Genomic DNA, 16,959 nt, shown 5'->3' on the forward strand with positions numbered 1-16,959 from the left:
ATCTTTCGCCCGATATGCACTTATATGGACCCAGAAGCCAGAGTTTTATCCCGATTAGCTTGAAATTTTGCACGAGGAGTACCATTGGTAGTATAGTCATGTGTTGATTGAAATCGGTTCAGATTTAGATATAGCTTCCATATATATTTTTCGTCCGATATGGACTTATATGGCTCCAGAAGCCAGAGTTTTGGCCCAATTTGATTGAAATTTTGCACTAGGAGTACAATTAGTAATATAGTCATGTGTGCCAAATTCGATTGAAATCGGTTCAGATTTAGATATAGCTCCCATATATATGTTTTTCTGATTTCGACAAAAATGGTCAAAATACCAACATTTTCCTTGTTAAATCGCCACTGCTTAGTCGAAAAGTTGTAAAAATGACTCTAATTTTCCTAAACTTCTAATACATATATATCGAGCGATAAATCATAAATAAAGTTTTGCGAAGTTTCCTTAAAATTGCTTCAGATTTAAATGTTTCCCATATTTTTTTACTAAAATTGTGTTCCACCCTAGTGCATTAGCCAACTTAAATTTTGAGTATATAGATTTTGTAAAGGTCTATCAAATTCTGTCCAAATCGAGTGATATTTAAATGTACGTATTTGGGACAAACCTCTATATATAGCCCCCAACACATTTGACGGATGCGGTATCGAAAATTTAGATCTTCAAAGTGGTGCAGGGTATAATATAGTCGGCCCCGACCGACTTTAGACTTTCCTTACTTGTTTTTAATATAAATTTGCCTCTTGGCCCTGCCAATAGAATCAAAAAACGTACGGTTATGTATTCGCACCATGGTTGCCACTCGTGCTAAAATAATCTACCAAAATTTGAAGAAAATTTTACCAAAAATTTACAAATTTTGTTTTGAATCAAAATTTTTGTGGTTAGCGTGAAATTTTTTTTCTTCGAAAGAAATATTTTATTATTTATTTTATTTTAAAAGTTTATTTATTATAAATTTTGATCTTTCCTACTAGCGGCATTATTTTATATAAATATCTCTTGAAGTATAAATGTGTCGAATTTTAAATATTTTAAGTATTTTAGCTTGCACCATCAAAAGAAAGTTACTACTTTTACCAAAAAGGAGAACTTACAATGGATTTTTATAGTATGATCTAACACAAAAATCAAAATGATATTGAATTTATGAAAATTTTTACAAAATTATATTTCTATAAAATTTTTTGTCAAAATTCAACTTCTATCGAAAACTTTGTAAAAATTTTATTTTTATAGAAAATTTTGTCAAAATTAAAGAACTAAAGAATTATGATCAATATCAAACAGTCGACTTTTTCAAATTTTTTAAAAAATTGCTTTTAACTTTACAGCACCAGCTATTGACTATTTCTATCTTTATTAAAAATCTAATAATAATAATAAATAATAATAACAATAAATTTTCGAATTTAAATTGGACCAACCGAACTTAAATAAATATGAAAAATCCTCTAATAATAACACTAGTTTATAAAATTTCATGTACACCTGATGAGAGGCAATTTTTCTTATGTATTTTGATCTGCTGAATTCGAAAAAATTAAAAAAAATTATGGAACAGTTTTTGAGATATCCCGTTATTTTTAGTTTTTCGCTCTTTTTCACTAAATAAATTATATCTCGAGTTAAAATGTCCGATTATATTGTTTTTGGTACTTAAATGAAAGGTATGGTACTTAAATGAAAGGTATGTTGGTACTTAAATGAAAGGATGATTAATAACAGTTTATAATTTGATCTGTGATAAGTTAAGTGGTTCAAAAAATATCGATGCGAAAATTTTTTTTTCCAATTTTGGTAGATTATTTTTATTCGTAAATCGTATTATAAGTTAGTGCATATATTTGCAACACCTAGAAGGCAATAATGTTCAGGGTGGGCTCCTGAGCACGGTTGCCACTCGACCCAAAAATAATCTACCAAAATTTGGAAACAATTTTACCATAAGCCTACCAAACAAAATATTTCTATAGAAACTTTATCCAATTGTATTTTGTCAAAATTTTATTTCTATAGACAATTTTGTCAAAATTTTATTTCTATAGAAAATTTTGTCCAAATTTTATTTCTATAGAAAATGTTGTCAAAATTGTATTTCTATAGAAAGCAGGGTTGCCACTCGACCCAAAAATAATCTACCAAAATTTGGAAACAATTTTACCACAAGCCTACGAAACAAAATATTTCTATAGAAAATTTTGTCCAATTGTATTTTGTCAAAATTTTATTTCTAAAGAAAATTTTGTCAAAATTTTATTTCTATAGAAAATTTTGTCAAAATTTTATTTCTATAGAAAATGTTGTCAAAATTTTATTCCTATAGAAAAGTTTTTAAAAATTTTATTTCTATAGAAGATTTTGTCAAAATTGTATTTCTGTAGAAAATTATGTCAACATTTTATTTCTATAGAAAATGTTATCCAAATTTTATTTCTATAGAAAATTTTGTCAAAATATTTCTATAGAAACTTTGTCCAATTGTATTTTGTCAAAATTTTATTTCTATTGACAATTTTGTCAAAGTTTTATTTCTATGGAAAATTTTGTCAAAATTTTATTTCTATAGAAAATTTTGTCAAAATTGTATTTCTATAGAAAGCACGGTTGCCACTCGACCCAAAAATAATCTACCAAAATTTGGAAACAATTTTACCACAAGCCTACGAAACAAAATATTTCTATAGAAAATTTTGTCCAATTGTATTTTGTCAAAATTTTATTTCTATAGAAAATTTTGTCAAAATTTTATTTCTATAGAAAATTTTGACAAAATTTTATTTCTATAAAAAATTTTGTCAAAATTTTATTCCTATAGAAAAGTTTTTAAAAATTTTATTTCTATAGAAAATTTTGTCAAAATTGTATTTCTGTAGAAAATTATGTCAAAATTTTATTTCTGTAGAAAATTATGTCAAAATTTTATTTCTATAGAAAATTTTGTCAAAATTTTATTTCTATAGAAAATTTTGTCAAAATTTTATTTCTATAGAAAATTTTGTCAACATTTTATTTCTATAGAAAATTTTGTGAAAATTTTATTTCTATAGAAATTTTTGTCAAAATTTTATTTCTATAGAAATTTTTGTCAAAATTTTATTTCTATAGACAATTTTGTCAAAAATTTATTTCTATAGAAAATTTTGTCAAAATTTTATTTCTATAGAAAATGTTGTCAAAAATTTATTTCTATTAAAAATTTGTGAAGGAGAGGAATATTTTGCAAAATCTACCAAAACATCAAGAATTCTACCAATATACCAAACAGTATATAGAAATTTTTGTCAAAATTTTATTTCTATAGACAATTTTGTCAAAAATTTATTTCTATAGAAAATTTTGTAAAAATTTTATTTCTGTAGAAAATGTTGTCAAAAATTTATTTCTATTAAAAATTTGTGAAGGAGAGGAATATTTTGCAAAATCTACAAAACATCAAGAATTCTACCAATCTACCAAACAGTAAAAAATCTACCAATTTTGGTAGAATTCTACCCACTGTGGCAACCGTGCCCCTGAGTCGATCTGGCCATGTCCGTCTATCTGTGAACACATTTTTTGCGATCAAATTCTAAGCCGTAGTTTTAGTCCAATGGACTTCAAAGTTTGTACAAGTACACACAAAAAAAAATTCTGATTCAATCACGAAATCAATTGATCCAATTAATTTTTTAATTGAAATTTCTTCAATCACAGAAATGATTAATTTTGGAAGAAATCGGTTGAGATTTATATATTGACTTATATGGCCCAAGAAGCCAGATTTTTACTCCGATGTACGTAAAATTTTGCACAGTTGGTAGAATTAACATTCTGAATATGCATATCAAATCGATTCAGATTTAGATAAAACTCTCTTCGCCCGATTTAGACTCATATGACACTGTAGTTGAAATTTTCATTAACTTTTGAAAAATGTGTGCCAAATTTGGTCAAAATCGGCTAAGATTTGGACGTAGCCCCCATATTCTCATTTGGATAAAATTGGCCAAAATACCCACATTTTCCTTGTAACATCTCCACTGCTAAGGCAACGGTCACACTAGGCAAATATTTGACCAAAATGAGTGTCAAACATTTTTCCAGAACCATTTTCAGAATACCTGGATACGGTTTTTGAAAAGTAATCCTATCATAATGGTATATATGCAATATGGATACGGATTCTTTTTTGATTTCTGTCAAATATTTGCCCAGTGTGACCATAGCACAAGTCGAAAACTTGTACAAATGACTCAAATTTTCCTATGCCTCTTATACATATCTATCGATCGGTAAATCATAAATTCACTATGGTGAAGTTGCCTAAAAAGGGCTTTAGATTTAAATATTTCCCATATGTTTGGCCTAATTTCTATATAAAGTCGACTTCAAATTAGGTATATTAAGTTGTGGCTAAACTTATGGGTTACTCAGAAATATGACCAAGTTTAGTAAGTGATACTTATTACTGCCCAGCCTCGTTTAAATTACCATTCTCACATTTAGTCTGGTTACAATTATAAATGCTTTCATTTTTTGTAATATTTTTCATATGAATTTTGTCGTATGTGTATTAAATTTTATTTCGTCGTATAATGTTTTTTTTTTTTTTTTTCTTCAAATTTTATTTTTTCGGCTATCTTGTCTTGTCGCTGGTATTCCTTCTTGTCACGGTATTGGATTATACACTCTAACAACACCGGCTTGGATGGTGAACAGGTCGCGATTGTGAAACCGATATTGATGAATGCGCTAATTCACCGTGTCGCAATGGTGGCGAGTGTGTGGACATGATTGGTAAATTCAATTGCATTTGTCCACTGGGGTATTCCGGTACATTATGTGAGGTAAGTGTGTCTTACAATACTTTTTTTTAATCTGTAACAATCTGATTTTTACAGATCGTCATCTCTTTGATATTTTTGATTTCATAGTTCGTTTTTTTTTTGTTTTCGTTCATTTAACATTTATGTTTAACAATTTGTATTTAATGAATATTTAATTCGTTTATGTATTTTGTATAAGACATACATCGAACATTGTTTTCGCCTTGTTATATTAATGAGATTTTAATGGTGAGCGTATCAACCAAAAAGCAAAAAAAAATATTGATATTGTTTTGTGTATTAAGAGTTTTATATTTGTAAGCTTTTGACTGAGTTCAGTGATGTGAGAACAAAAGACTTAAGACACAAACATGGTGTTAACAAGCATTACATTTTTTTGCCGATTATGGCTCTACGCATTAATCTGTTTAGTAAGCACCATAAAAAATCACATGTCCCCAGTTTACGGTAAAACATAAAACAAATTGTCATTGAATTTTTGGGTGGACCATGCTTTTTTGCCATTATTGAAATCATTAGATTTGCTTTTAAAATAATCTCCAGGGAGTTGGTGATAAATGATGGTAACTTGAAGAGTTGAAATATGATTATAGTTTGATAGTTTTAATCGACAATATTATAGCGATATGATATGATTATGAACCACAGAAATGTAGGTCACCATCTCCACAAAAATATGAAAAACAAGTGCTAGTCTTTCGCGTCAAGAACTTTGCTCCACTGAAAATTTAAAAGAAATGCGAATTTTCTATTTTATGGCAGCAAAAAGGGACGGAAGGTTCCTCCCAGGGAAGTCTGTTATTAAATTCGAAAAATGTGGTAGAGGGGGGGGGGATATGCTGATCATGATGAAAAGGTAGTTTCTTTTACAAAAAAAAAAGTTTATTGAAGTTAAAACTTTTTTCAATTAATAAATTAATTGATACAATTAACTTTTAATCAAGATAGAAACATTAAGTTAATTAAGGCAATGATTGACAATTTTAAAATTTTTAAATACAAAATTAATTGATACAATTAACTTTTTAACCAAATTCGGAAGACTAAGGGCGTTTTCGATTCGCAAAAAATATGTTGCCTTGGTGTTACACTACTTTTTCCCTAATTGACATTTCGCCCAAATGATACTGTAATTCTAAAGTTATTGTTAATTTATAATATTGTGAGGTATAAAGGATCCAAAATCTATGACAGTGTTCTTGATATGTTGCAATCAATTTCGAGAATGTTGCACATTTTTTCCCAATCGAAATCGCCATAAATCAGTTAAAAAAATGATGCACATTTTTTTAATTTTTAATTAAAAATATATTTCAAACAATCAATTGTTATTCCAAATAAAAACTCTAAGCCAATTCAAAAAGAAATTGAAAGTAGTTACCTTTTCTAATTTTCTAAAAAATAATTGAATTTTGCAATCAAAATCAATTAAATGTTTAATTGAATCGATTAAAAAATTAGTTGAAATTTGCTAATGAAATCATTTAACTTTTTAATCAAGAATTTTTTCTATGCCCAATTAAAACTGTGATTGATACTATCATTTTCGTGATTGAAGACATTTCAATTAAAAACCAACTATATACGGCCGTAAGTTCGGTCAGGCCGAATCTTATGTACCCTCCACCATGGATTGCGTAGAAACTTCTACTGAAGACAGTCATCCACAATGGAATTACCTGGGTTGCGGTAACACTTGCCGATGGCAAGGTATCTTAAAACTTCTTAACACCGTCTTCTAAATTATAAGTTAGTCCTTACGGGGTATATATTAAACCAAAAAGACCAATAAAATTCGTATATAATTCAGTTTGAGAACATTTTCTATAGAAATAAAATTTTATATATATATATATATATATATATATATATATATATATATATATATATATATATATATATATATATATATATATATATATATATATATATATATATATATATATATATATATATATATATATATATATATATATATATATATATATATATATATATATATATCTATAGACCGATATGGACCAATTTTTGCGTCATGTACCAACACCATGCACTAAATTTCAGCCAGATCGGATGAAATATGCTTCTCTTAGAGGCTCCGCAAGCCAAATCTGGGGATCGGTTATATGGGGGCAATATATATTTATGGACCGATATGGACCAATTTTTGCACGGATATTAGGGACCATATACTAACACCACGTACTAAATTTCAGCCAGATCGAATAAAATATGCTTCTCTTAGAGGCTCCCCAAGCCAAATTTGGGGGTCCGGCCTATACGTAAAAGTGAAGCGATATGGTCCATTTGCAACACCATCCGACCTACATCACTAACAGCTGCTTGTGCCAAGTTTCAAGTCGATAGCTTGTTTCATTCGGAAGTTAGCATGATTTCAACAGACGGACGGACGGACATCCTTAGATCGACTCAGAATTTCACCACGATCCAGAATATATACACTTCTGGAGTCTTAGAGCAATATTTCGATGTGTTAAAAACGGAATCACAAACTTAATATACCCCCCATCCTATGGTGGAGGGTATAATTAATTGGATCAATTAATTTCGTGATTGAATAAGGAAAAAAAATTGTGTGAATGAGGCAATTTTTATCAATATTTCTCTTTTCCAATCAATTTTTCTCTTTTCCAATTAATTTTTCCAATCAATATTTCTCTTTTCCAATCAATTTTCTCTTTTCCAATTAGTCAGTGTGGATTACAACCTGTGAATCCCAGAAAATGTCATTGCACACAAATTTTTTTTCTGATTCAATCGCGAAATTAATTGATCCAATTAATTTTTTAATTGGATTCAATCACAAAAATTATAGTATCAATCACAGTTTTAATTGGGTATAAAAAATTCTTGATTAAAAAATTATTTGATTTCATTATAAAATTTCAATTAACTTTTTAATTAATTCAATTAAATCTGATTTTTTTTATTAAAAATGTTACCATTTTCAATTACTTTCTTAACTGGCAAAGTGTTTTTAGCTTGATAAAAAATTGATTGTTTGAAATAATTTTTTAATTAAAAAATTTTCCATCACTTTTTTAACTGACTTAGTCTTCCGAGAAATTTAAAAATGTTCAACTATTGACTTAATATTTCTATCATAATTAAAAAGTTAATTGTTTCAATTAATTGATAAAAATTTCAACTTCAATCAACTTTTTAGTTGAATATATTTTGGTGATATTTTTTCTGTGTCTTTGCGTTTTTCGAACATGTTGTCCGAAGCGAACGTGGCCAATACGAAATGGTTGATTTTTGTCAAATTTCACTATGACTCATCATAAACCCACGAGCGATTATGTTGAGATTGGAGGAATTTTTATTCCTTCCAAATATTAAAAATTAAGTACCGATTTTCCACCCAATATCAATTTATCCGTTTCCGACCCATATCTCAATATGATATTTACGGCAACCAAATCTCTGAAGAATAGTACAACATTATGTTTGAAGTTTATGGGTGATTCAATTTAATTTGTAGTTAAAAAAAAAACTCCACAGTTTAGCAAGAGCAAAAATTTTGTACTCTGCATGGGTATACCATAAAGTTTGTGTCTTAAGCCTTTCGTTTTGCTTTTTCAAACATTTCACAACTAGATCCCAGACGCATATAGGCGTAATCACAAGACACACACACGATGTTAAATTTCATGATTTTGTTACAATTTAAATTACCTGATTTTAACAATAAATTGACATTTTAGTAATGTATAATCGACACCTTCTTCCCCAGTGAGAGAATGACTGTAAAAAAATTTACATAAATAAATTCCATATCCAATGACAAACTAAAGACTTTGACAAATGACCAAAGATTGATGTGCCCTTGTTAAAAATGCCAAACACATTTTCGATGACACATTCATGCCACTTAAACAGAATATTAAAAACAAAAAACCACAACAACTTTTTTCAGTTAAACACTTTTGGGAAGCAAAATTTGTTTTTTTTTTTGGTTTGTTTTTCATTTACCAAATAACAACTAAAGAATAATTAAAATACATTTAAAAAGTCCATCTAAATTGTTTTAATGTATTCACATAAATTCCCTTTGCGGACACTATTTAATACGAAATAAAACCACGAAAAATACATTCAGCATTCAAACATGAGAATCACATGATGTCTTCTGCTCTTTAAAGTTCCAAATTGAGTTTTAATTTAAAGCAAAAGCCATTGTTTCATACAAATTATCGATCGTTATGTCTTTCAACGACTTACGTACATATTTTGTACATTTTATTGATTTAAATACAATTTGGCCATAAAGTTGGTCATTCTATAGCCGGCCACCATCGACCATTGTCAACGAGTCATGGTTAAAGGAATAAATGATGCAGACAGCGGAGAGCCAAAGACCCAGTCTTAGGTAATAAAACACAGACAGCAAAAGGCTAAGACCAATGCATGAATATTCTTGAGAAACTGTCTCATATTGGTATTATTTTTTTTTTTGCATGCATGCTAAGGCAGTTCTTGGACACTAGATTAGCTTAGAATTTGAACATAACCATAACACTTATATTACTACGAAGGGATGCCATTGGCATAATTTTTTTTTTTTTTTTTTTTGTAAAATTAAAATTTAAAATACAGAAATTGCGTTTAATGCTGCCTGTTTGGCCAAAATGTCTAAAGGCAATAGATGCAGCATGACATTAAGGGAATTTGTTCCTGTCTTACTGAATGTGCCTGAGATACACAAGCACGCCATACGCTGAACAAATAATGTAGTTGTACATATATTCCAAAAATGTTTGAAAAAGATTTCTGCATTGCATAGTACTAAATTTATAATTTAGACTGCGAATCTTCCATCAAGGTTAGGTTAGGTTAAGTGGCAGCCCGATGTATCAGGCTCACTTAGACTATTCAGTCCATTGTGATACCATTGGGGAACTTCTCTCTTATAACAGAGTGCTGCCCGATTCCATGATCCATCAAATAATCGTTTAAATCAGGATATCAAGATATCCCGGTCTACCATCGATTGTTGTCACTTTATCCTCCCTGCTAGCCATTTTCTGGGCACTTCGACGAAGCTAGCCAAGAACTGATATACACGCCCGTTTAAACCAATTTTTAAAATTAGTCACAGCAGACAGCCTTCATATTTAATATAACATAAGTGAGTGTCAGTGCTTCTAAATTGTTACCAAAGTAGATTACCTGTTAAAAATAATCACTTAAAAAGGAATGTCAGAGACCCGGATTGAACAGAACTAAATAGCTAAATATAATAATAAAATCATACAGAACGTCGGGAGAATATGAAAAACAAGTATATACAGCACTAAGTTCGGCCTGGCCGAATCTTAAATACCCACCACCATGAACCAAATATTAGGGTTTCCTTTGAAATTTCAGGAGGGCTTGAGGACTTGAGGACAGTTCCCGAAGATAAATTTAAAGATTTCACCTATGAGGACTATATCAGATTCTGGATTTATAAGAACCATTTTTGTTTGAGTTTTAGAGGAATCATTAACATCTCTTGTAAGTGTGCAAGAAAATTATAAAATAACGTCTTGATTTGAAATCTTAAATCTGTAGATTTTCACCCGAGAAGTAAAATCGGGAAATTTTACATAGAGTTTCAAGCAATTTTCATGATCAGTGCGCCTTCTACACCCTCAGGAAGTGAAGTCGGTCTATATGGAGGTATTACCAAATGGACGATAAAAACTTAATCCGATACACGTTTTTGTGAGCCTAATATACCAGAATATTTACAATTTCAGGCAAATCAGATAAGAACTACGGTTTCTAGAAACCCAAGGAGTTAAATCGGGAGATCGTTCCTATGAGGGCTACACTAAAATATGGACCGATACTCACCGTTTTCGGCACACCTCTTTATGACCCGAAAATACCTCTAGATTTCAAATTTCAGGCAAATAGGACAAAAACTTCGGATTCTAGAAGCCCAAGAAGTAAAATCGGGAAATCGATCAATATGGGGGCTATACCAAACTATGGACCGATACTCACCATTTTTCGCACACCTCTTTATGGTCCTAAAATACCTCTAGATTTCCAATTTCAGACAAATTGAATAAAAACTACGGTTTCTATAAGCCCAAGACCCCAAACCGGGAGGTCGTTTTATATGGGGACCATACCAAAACATGGACCGATACTCACAATTTTTGGCACACGTATTTGTGGTCCTACAATACCAACAGATTTCCAATTTCAGGTAAATTGAATAAAAACTGCGGTTTCTATAAGCCCAAGAAGTAAAATCGGGAGATCGGTCTATATGGGGGCTATACCAAAACATGGACCGATACTCACAATTTTTGGCACACCGCTTTATGGTCATAAAATACCTCTAGATTTCAAATTTCAAGCAAATTGGATAAAAACTGCGGTTGCTATAAGCCCAAGACCCCAAATCGGGAGGTTGTTTTATATGGGGACCACTCCAAAACATGGACCGATACTCACAATTTTTGGCACACGTATTTGTGGTCCTGTAATACCTCCAGATTTTCAATTCCAGGTAAATTGAATAAAAACTGCGGTTTCTATAAGCCCAAGAAGTAAAATCGGGAGATCGGTCTATATGGGGGCTATACCAAAACATGGACCTATACTCACCATTTTTGGCACACCTCTTTATGGTCATATAATACCTCTAGATTTCAAATTTCAGACAAATTGGATAAAAACTACGATTTCTATAAGCCCAAGACCCCAAATCGGAAGGTCTGTTTATATGGGGACTATATCAAAACCTGGACCGATATAGCCCATCTTCGAACTTGACCTGCCTGCAGACAATAGACGAGTTTGTGCGAAATTTCAGCACGATTGCTTCATTATTGAAGACTGTAGCGTGATTACAACAGACAGACAGACAGACAGACGGACATCGTTATATCGTCTTAGAATTTCCCCCTGATCAAGAATATATATACTTTATATAGTCGGAAATCGATATTTCGATGTGTTACAAACGGAATGACAAACTTATTATACCCACCACCATTCTATGGTGGTGGGTATAACAAGAGTTTTATTTCAAAAATAAGTTAGGCCTAAATTGCTAAAATTAAATAATAATAAAATCAGAACTAAATATTTCAGTTGCGTGCTAAGCATACACGGTTGCCACTGGTGCAAAAAAAAAAAATGTACGAAAAAAAAACAACCAAAAATCTACCAAATTTAAAACAAAAAAACAATTATTTCTATAGGAAACTATGTCAACATTTTTTTCTATAGAAAATTTTGTTAAAATTTTATTTCCATAGAAAATGTTGTCAAAATTTTATGTCTATAGAAAATGTTGTCAAAATTTTATTTTTAAAGAAAATTTTGTTAAAATTCTATTTCTATAGAATATTTTGTCAAAATTTTATTTCTACAGAAAATTATGTTAAACTTTTATTTCTATTGAAACATTTGTCAACATTTTATTTCTATAGAAAATTTTGTAATCTTTTTATTCCTATAGAAATTTTTGTCATCACTTTAATTATAGAAAATTTTGTCTTCGTTTAATTTCTATTGAAAATTTTGTCATAATTTTGTTTCTATAGAAAATTTTGTCAAAATTTTATTTCTATAGAAAATTTTGTCAAAACTGTATTCCTATAGAAAATTTGGCAAAATTTTATTTCTATAGAAAATTTGGAAAAATTTTATTTCTATAGAAAATTTTGTCAAAATTTTATTTATATATAAAATTTTGTCAATTTTTTTTTATAGAAAATTTTGTCAATTTTTTTATAGAAAATTTTGTCAAAATTTTATTCCTATAGAAAATTTTTTCATCATTTTATTCCAATAGAAATTTTTGCCATCATTTTACTTATAAAAAATGTTGTCATCATTTAATTTCTATTGAAAATTTTGTCATAATTTTATTTCTATAGAAAATGTTGTCAAAATTTTATTTCTATAGAAAATGTTGTCAAAATTTTATTTCTATAAAAAATGTTGTCATAATTTTATTTCTATAGAAAAGTTTGTCAAAATTTTATTACTATAGAAAATTTTGTCAAAATTTTATTTCTACAGAAAATTTTGTCAAAAGTTTATTTCTATAGAAAATGTTGTCAAAATTTTATTTCTATAGAAAATTTTGTCAAAATTTTATTTCTATAGAAAATTTTGTCAACATTTTATTTCAATAGAAAATTTTGTCAAAATTGTATTCCTATGGAATTTTTTGTCATCATTTTACTTATAGAAAATTTTGTCACCATTTTATTTCTATAGAAAAATTTGTTAAAATTTTATTTCTATAGAGAATTTTGTCAAAATTTTATTCCTATAGAAATTTTTGTCATCATTTTACTTTAAAAAAATTTTGTCATAATTTTGTTTCTATAGAAAATTTTGTAAAAATTTTATCCCATAGCAAATTTTTGTCCAAATTTTATTTCTTTAGAAAATTTTGTCAAAATTTTATTTCTATAGATAATTCTGTCATCATTGTATTTCTATAGAAATTTTTGTCATCGATTTATTTCTATAGAAAATTTTGTCAAAATTATATTTAATTATATTTAAAGAGGAAGATTTTGTAAAATCTATCAAAACATCAACCCCTGCAAATAAAGAAATTTCTATAATTTCTATAATTTCTATATAACAAGATTTCACAGGCAGTTGTTGGCTTTTGAATTGCTCCGCGAGTAAGATCCAAAAGTTCTATCCAGTTTAAATAACAAAATTTTGCGCACAAAACAAAGTAAACAGTTACACAGTCTTACACAAGTTTACATACGGTTTAAGAAATTGTATTTTCTTTAATTATTAAAATATAATAAAATATGCATATATATGCTTTAGATTTTGTAAATTAATTTGAAAAACAAAGTATTTGTCCATTTTCAAGAAGATGTTTTTAGTTTGGATTATAAACAACAACAAGAAACATGTTTAGTTATAAGGTAAAAACCTCAAGGGTATGTAAACTTATGTGAGACTGTGTATATGGCCAAAAAATCATACTTCCTGAAACATTGAAATTGTATTCCATTTTTTGAGATTGCCATAATAACGTATAATAACTATATTTCATCCTTTCCATAAAACCAAATATGAATTAAAATAAAAGAAAAAATCCCTGCGATATTAACCACGCAGCGTTTCTTGTTATTTCCCTACGGGAAATGGTGTGTATGGACCAGTCCCAGTTCTGGTCAAAGCGTATGGAAGGGACCGGTCACTTTAACATGGGTTTGTCATTGACGGGGTAAATTTACATTTTAGGACGCGTCTTGGACTCATCCCAAAGGACAAGTTCTGGGACAATATGGGAGCGCCCCATAGACAGGTACTCAAGAACCATTCTCAGACAAACACTTAGAAATCTGTTTCAATTTGGGCATCCCAATCGAACCCGAAATTAAAAAAAAAAAAACTTTTAAAATATGTCGAACAATAGGTTATTCTGATAATTTTATGTCACTAACCCCCATTTTCATGAAGCTCCGTTAGTATTGCGTCAACTAACGAACTTTTAAAACTTATTATGGACACATCTGTCATTTTGCCTATATATTCCATATCCCAGTTTGGAACTTAACTAGCGCAAATTTTTGTGTTAAACTTAACCGAAGAGTAGATATTTGCAATTTACTTTCTGCTAACTGGCAGTTAAAGCCTAACGGAACTACATGAAAATGGTCGTAAATGTGAAAATGTTTGATATTAAAATCTTAATGGATCTAAGATTTTAGTATCAAGCAAGTATGTAAATAAATTACGACTATTTAAAAATTGCAACTAACAGGTACCCGTTCTGTGATAGGTCCGTCAGTGGCAATTTGCACCAATTTCCCATAGGGTTTTGAAAATCGTGCGAAATTTTTCTTCTTCATTCAACTTATTTGAACAGTAATCGAAATTTATATCCACGTTTAGTTTTAAAAATGTTTGATATATACTTTGTATTCCATTTAACTTAGGAAATTTTCTTTTAAAATTCTAAACATAAAATATCTTTTTTATTTTAATTTAGCCTGATATCAATTTTTTCCAAAAAAAAAATTCATTTTAATACCACTTCAAAAACGGGGCGTTTTTCTGTACGAATTACTATTTTGTCGCCGTCATCCCTATTGCGAAGGCATTTAGTGATGCTTCTCTTCGACGGGTAACTTAGCAACAAAAAATTCTGAGTTTCCATGGCCCTGGTCTTTTGTTGTTGTATGTATCATACAGCCGTATCTGTCACACGAATTTGATGCTTTAATACCTTTTAACACTAATCGTATTACGGGCAATCAATTGTGATGAGAATATGAAAAAGAAACATACCGAACTCCACACAACATTGCTAAAGTCCAGAAAAGAGAATGACTGTTTTTTTTTTCTTGGGGGATTTTGAACTGAAAAAATGCCCCTATACCTCACATCAATAAGAAGGCTTCGGGTATTTGTATGGGCCTTTTGCTTCATGAGCCTTTCATAGCTTCACGGCTTGGTAGAGTGACTAACAATTTTTGGTTATTTGCTATTTTAGGAGAAGCCCACAAATACTCATTTGTGGGTTTTTGTTTCCAGTTTGTGTTTTTTGGGCAATTCAAAAGATTTTCTCACGTGTTTGTTTAATTTTTTTTCTTATATGGGGACTTTTTAATTTAATTTTTTTTGTAGTTTATTTTAAATCCCAGTTTATGTTACAAATGATGACGGTACGTGTGGTAAAGTTAGGGATTTTGGAGAGATCTTTTCGACCATTTGAAGGAATTGGAGCGTTCCATCATCACCAAACTATAGCTTAATCATCAATGGCGTTTGACTTCCTTAAGAAAACCCAAAAAAAAAAAAATATTCAAGACACAACACATATACAAATCAAATGCACCCCCTTGCCCTTCACGCCTGTGGTCCATGTTCAAAAAATAAATACAAAACAACAATTTCCATTAGTTAACGATTTATGACCATGATTTGTAGTTGTTGTTGCTTTTGGTCTTTTGGTTTAGTTTTAAATAATGATCTGCATTTTATTGTTTTGGTTGATCCTATGGGGAATAGTCATAGATGTCAGATGTCTTAGAGTTTGAATATTCCTGTGGCGATTGTTGCAAGACGGGAGCCAACCAAACACTCTCACACAGGAAATGAGTTTGAATTGTGTTTTTTCAGAGAGGGGGGATTAACAGTTTATGAAATTAATTTCCTTTTTGGGAGAACAGAAGTTTATTGTCAGAATTAGAAACTAAAAGAGAAATAAATAATTAACTATGTGTCAAATTTTTCATTTTGGGGGGGAATTTAATTAATGTGGCTTGTCCGTAGAGAACAAAAACTGAAGACTTAAGACATAAACTTTTGGTGTTAGCAGGGAAGGAGAAGATGTGCATCTCCTCTCACATGTTAGAGAAATGATGAGAGCCGCTGTGTTTTACAATGTTTAGCATGTCGGTCTTGCACACAAAGGGTCGTGGGTTCAATCCCAGTTTCGACCGAACAAATAAAAGTTTTCTCAATTAAGTTTTCCAATTAAGTTGAAGTTGAAAAATTTGTCAATTATTATATTTATATTTATACAATTAACTTTTTAATCGAGATAGAAGCATTAACTGAATTAAGTCAATGATTGAAAATTTTTAAATTTTTAATTAAAAAATTAACTTTTTTAATCAAATTCGGAAGACTAAGTCACTTAAAAAAAGTGATGAAAATTTTTAATGAAACATTTTTGAAATAAAATTTTTTTCAAACAATCATTTTTTTAATCAAACTATAAACACAAAGTCAGATAAGAAAGTAATTGAAATAGTCGCGTTTTTAATTCAAAACAAGTATATACACGCAAAGAAAAAAAACGTTTGGAAAACGTGTACCGAAAACGTTTTTCTTTTGTTAGAGTTTTTTGAATTGCTTCGAAAATTTTAAACTTTTATCACCAAAAAAATTCGTTTGTTACAAAATTTTTATTTTTTCAATAAAAAAAGTTATTTTTGAAATAACAACACAGTCCATTTCGTTTATATCAAACACTGTTCTTTTCTGACTTTAGGTCTTTAATAAGACACATTTTACAGTTCAAAATTTAATATAGTACAATGTAATGTTGAACATTTTTTCGGAATCTTCCGAATATATCTGGAATATATGTAAA

The 16,959-nt window shown here is 29.4% G+C and overlaps 1 protein-coding gene across 1 annotated transcript in view; it reads left to right on the top strand.

Moving 5' to 3' along the window:
* The window catches only part of Ser (protein serrate), a 177,451-nt gene that overhangs the window by 101,309 nt on the left and 59,183 nt on the right, over positions 1–16,959 (top strand). Inside the window, exon 10 of the mRNA XM_075290884.1 lies at positions 4,717–4,844. Within this exon, the coding sequence (XP_075146999.1) occupies positions 4,717–4,844 (128 nt within the window). The remainder of the gene's footprint in view (positions 1–4,716; positions 4,845–16,959) is intronic.

The sequence above is a fragment of the Haematobia irritans genome, chromosome 1 (genome assembly GCF_050003625.1).
Source record: "Haematobia irritans isolate KBUSLIRL chromosome 1, ASM5000362v1, whole genome shotgun sequence".
NCBI lineage: Eukaryota > Metazoa > Arthropoda > Insecta > Diptera > Muscidae > Haematobia > Haematobia irritans.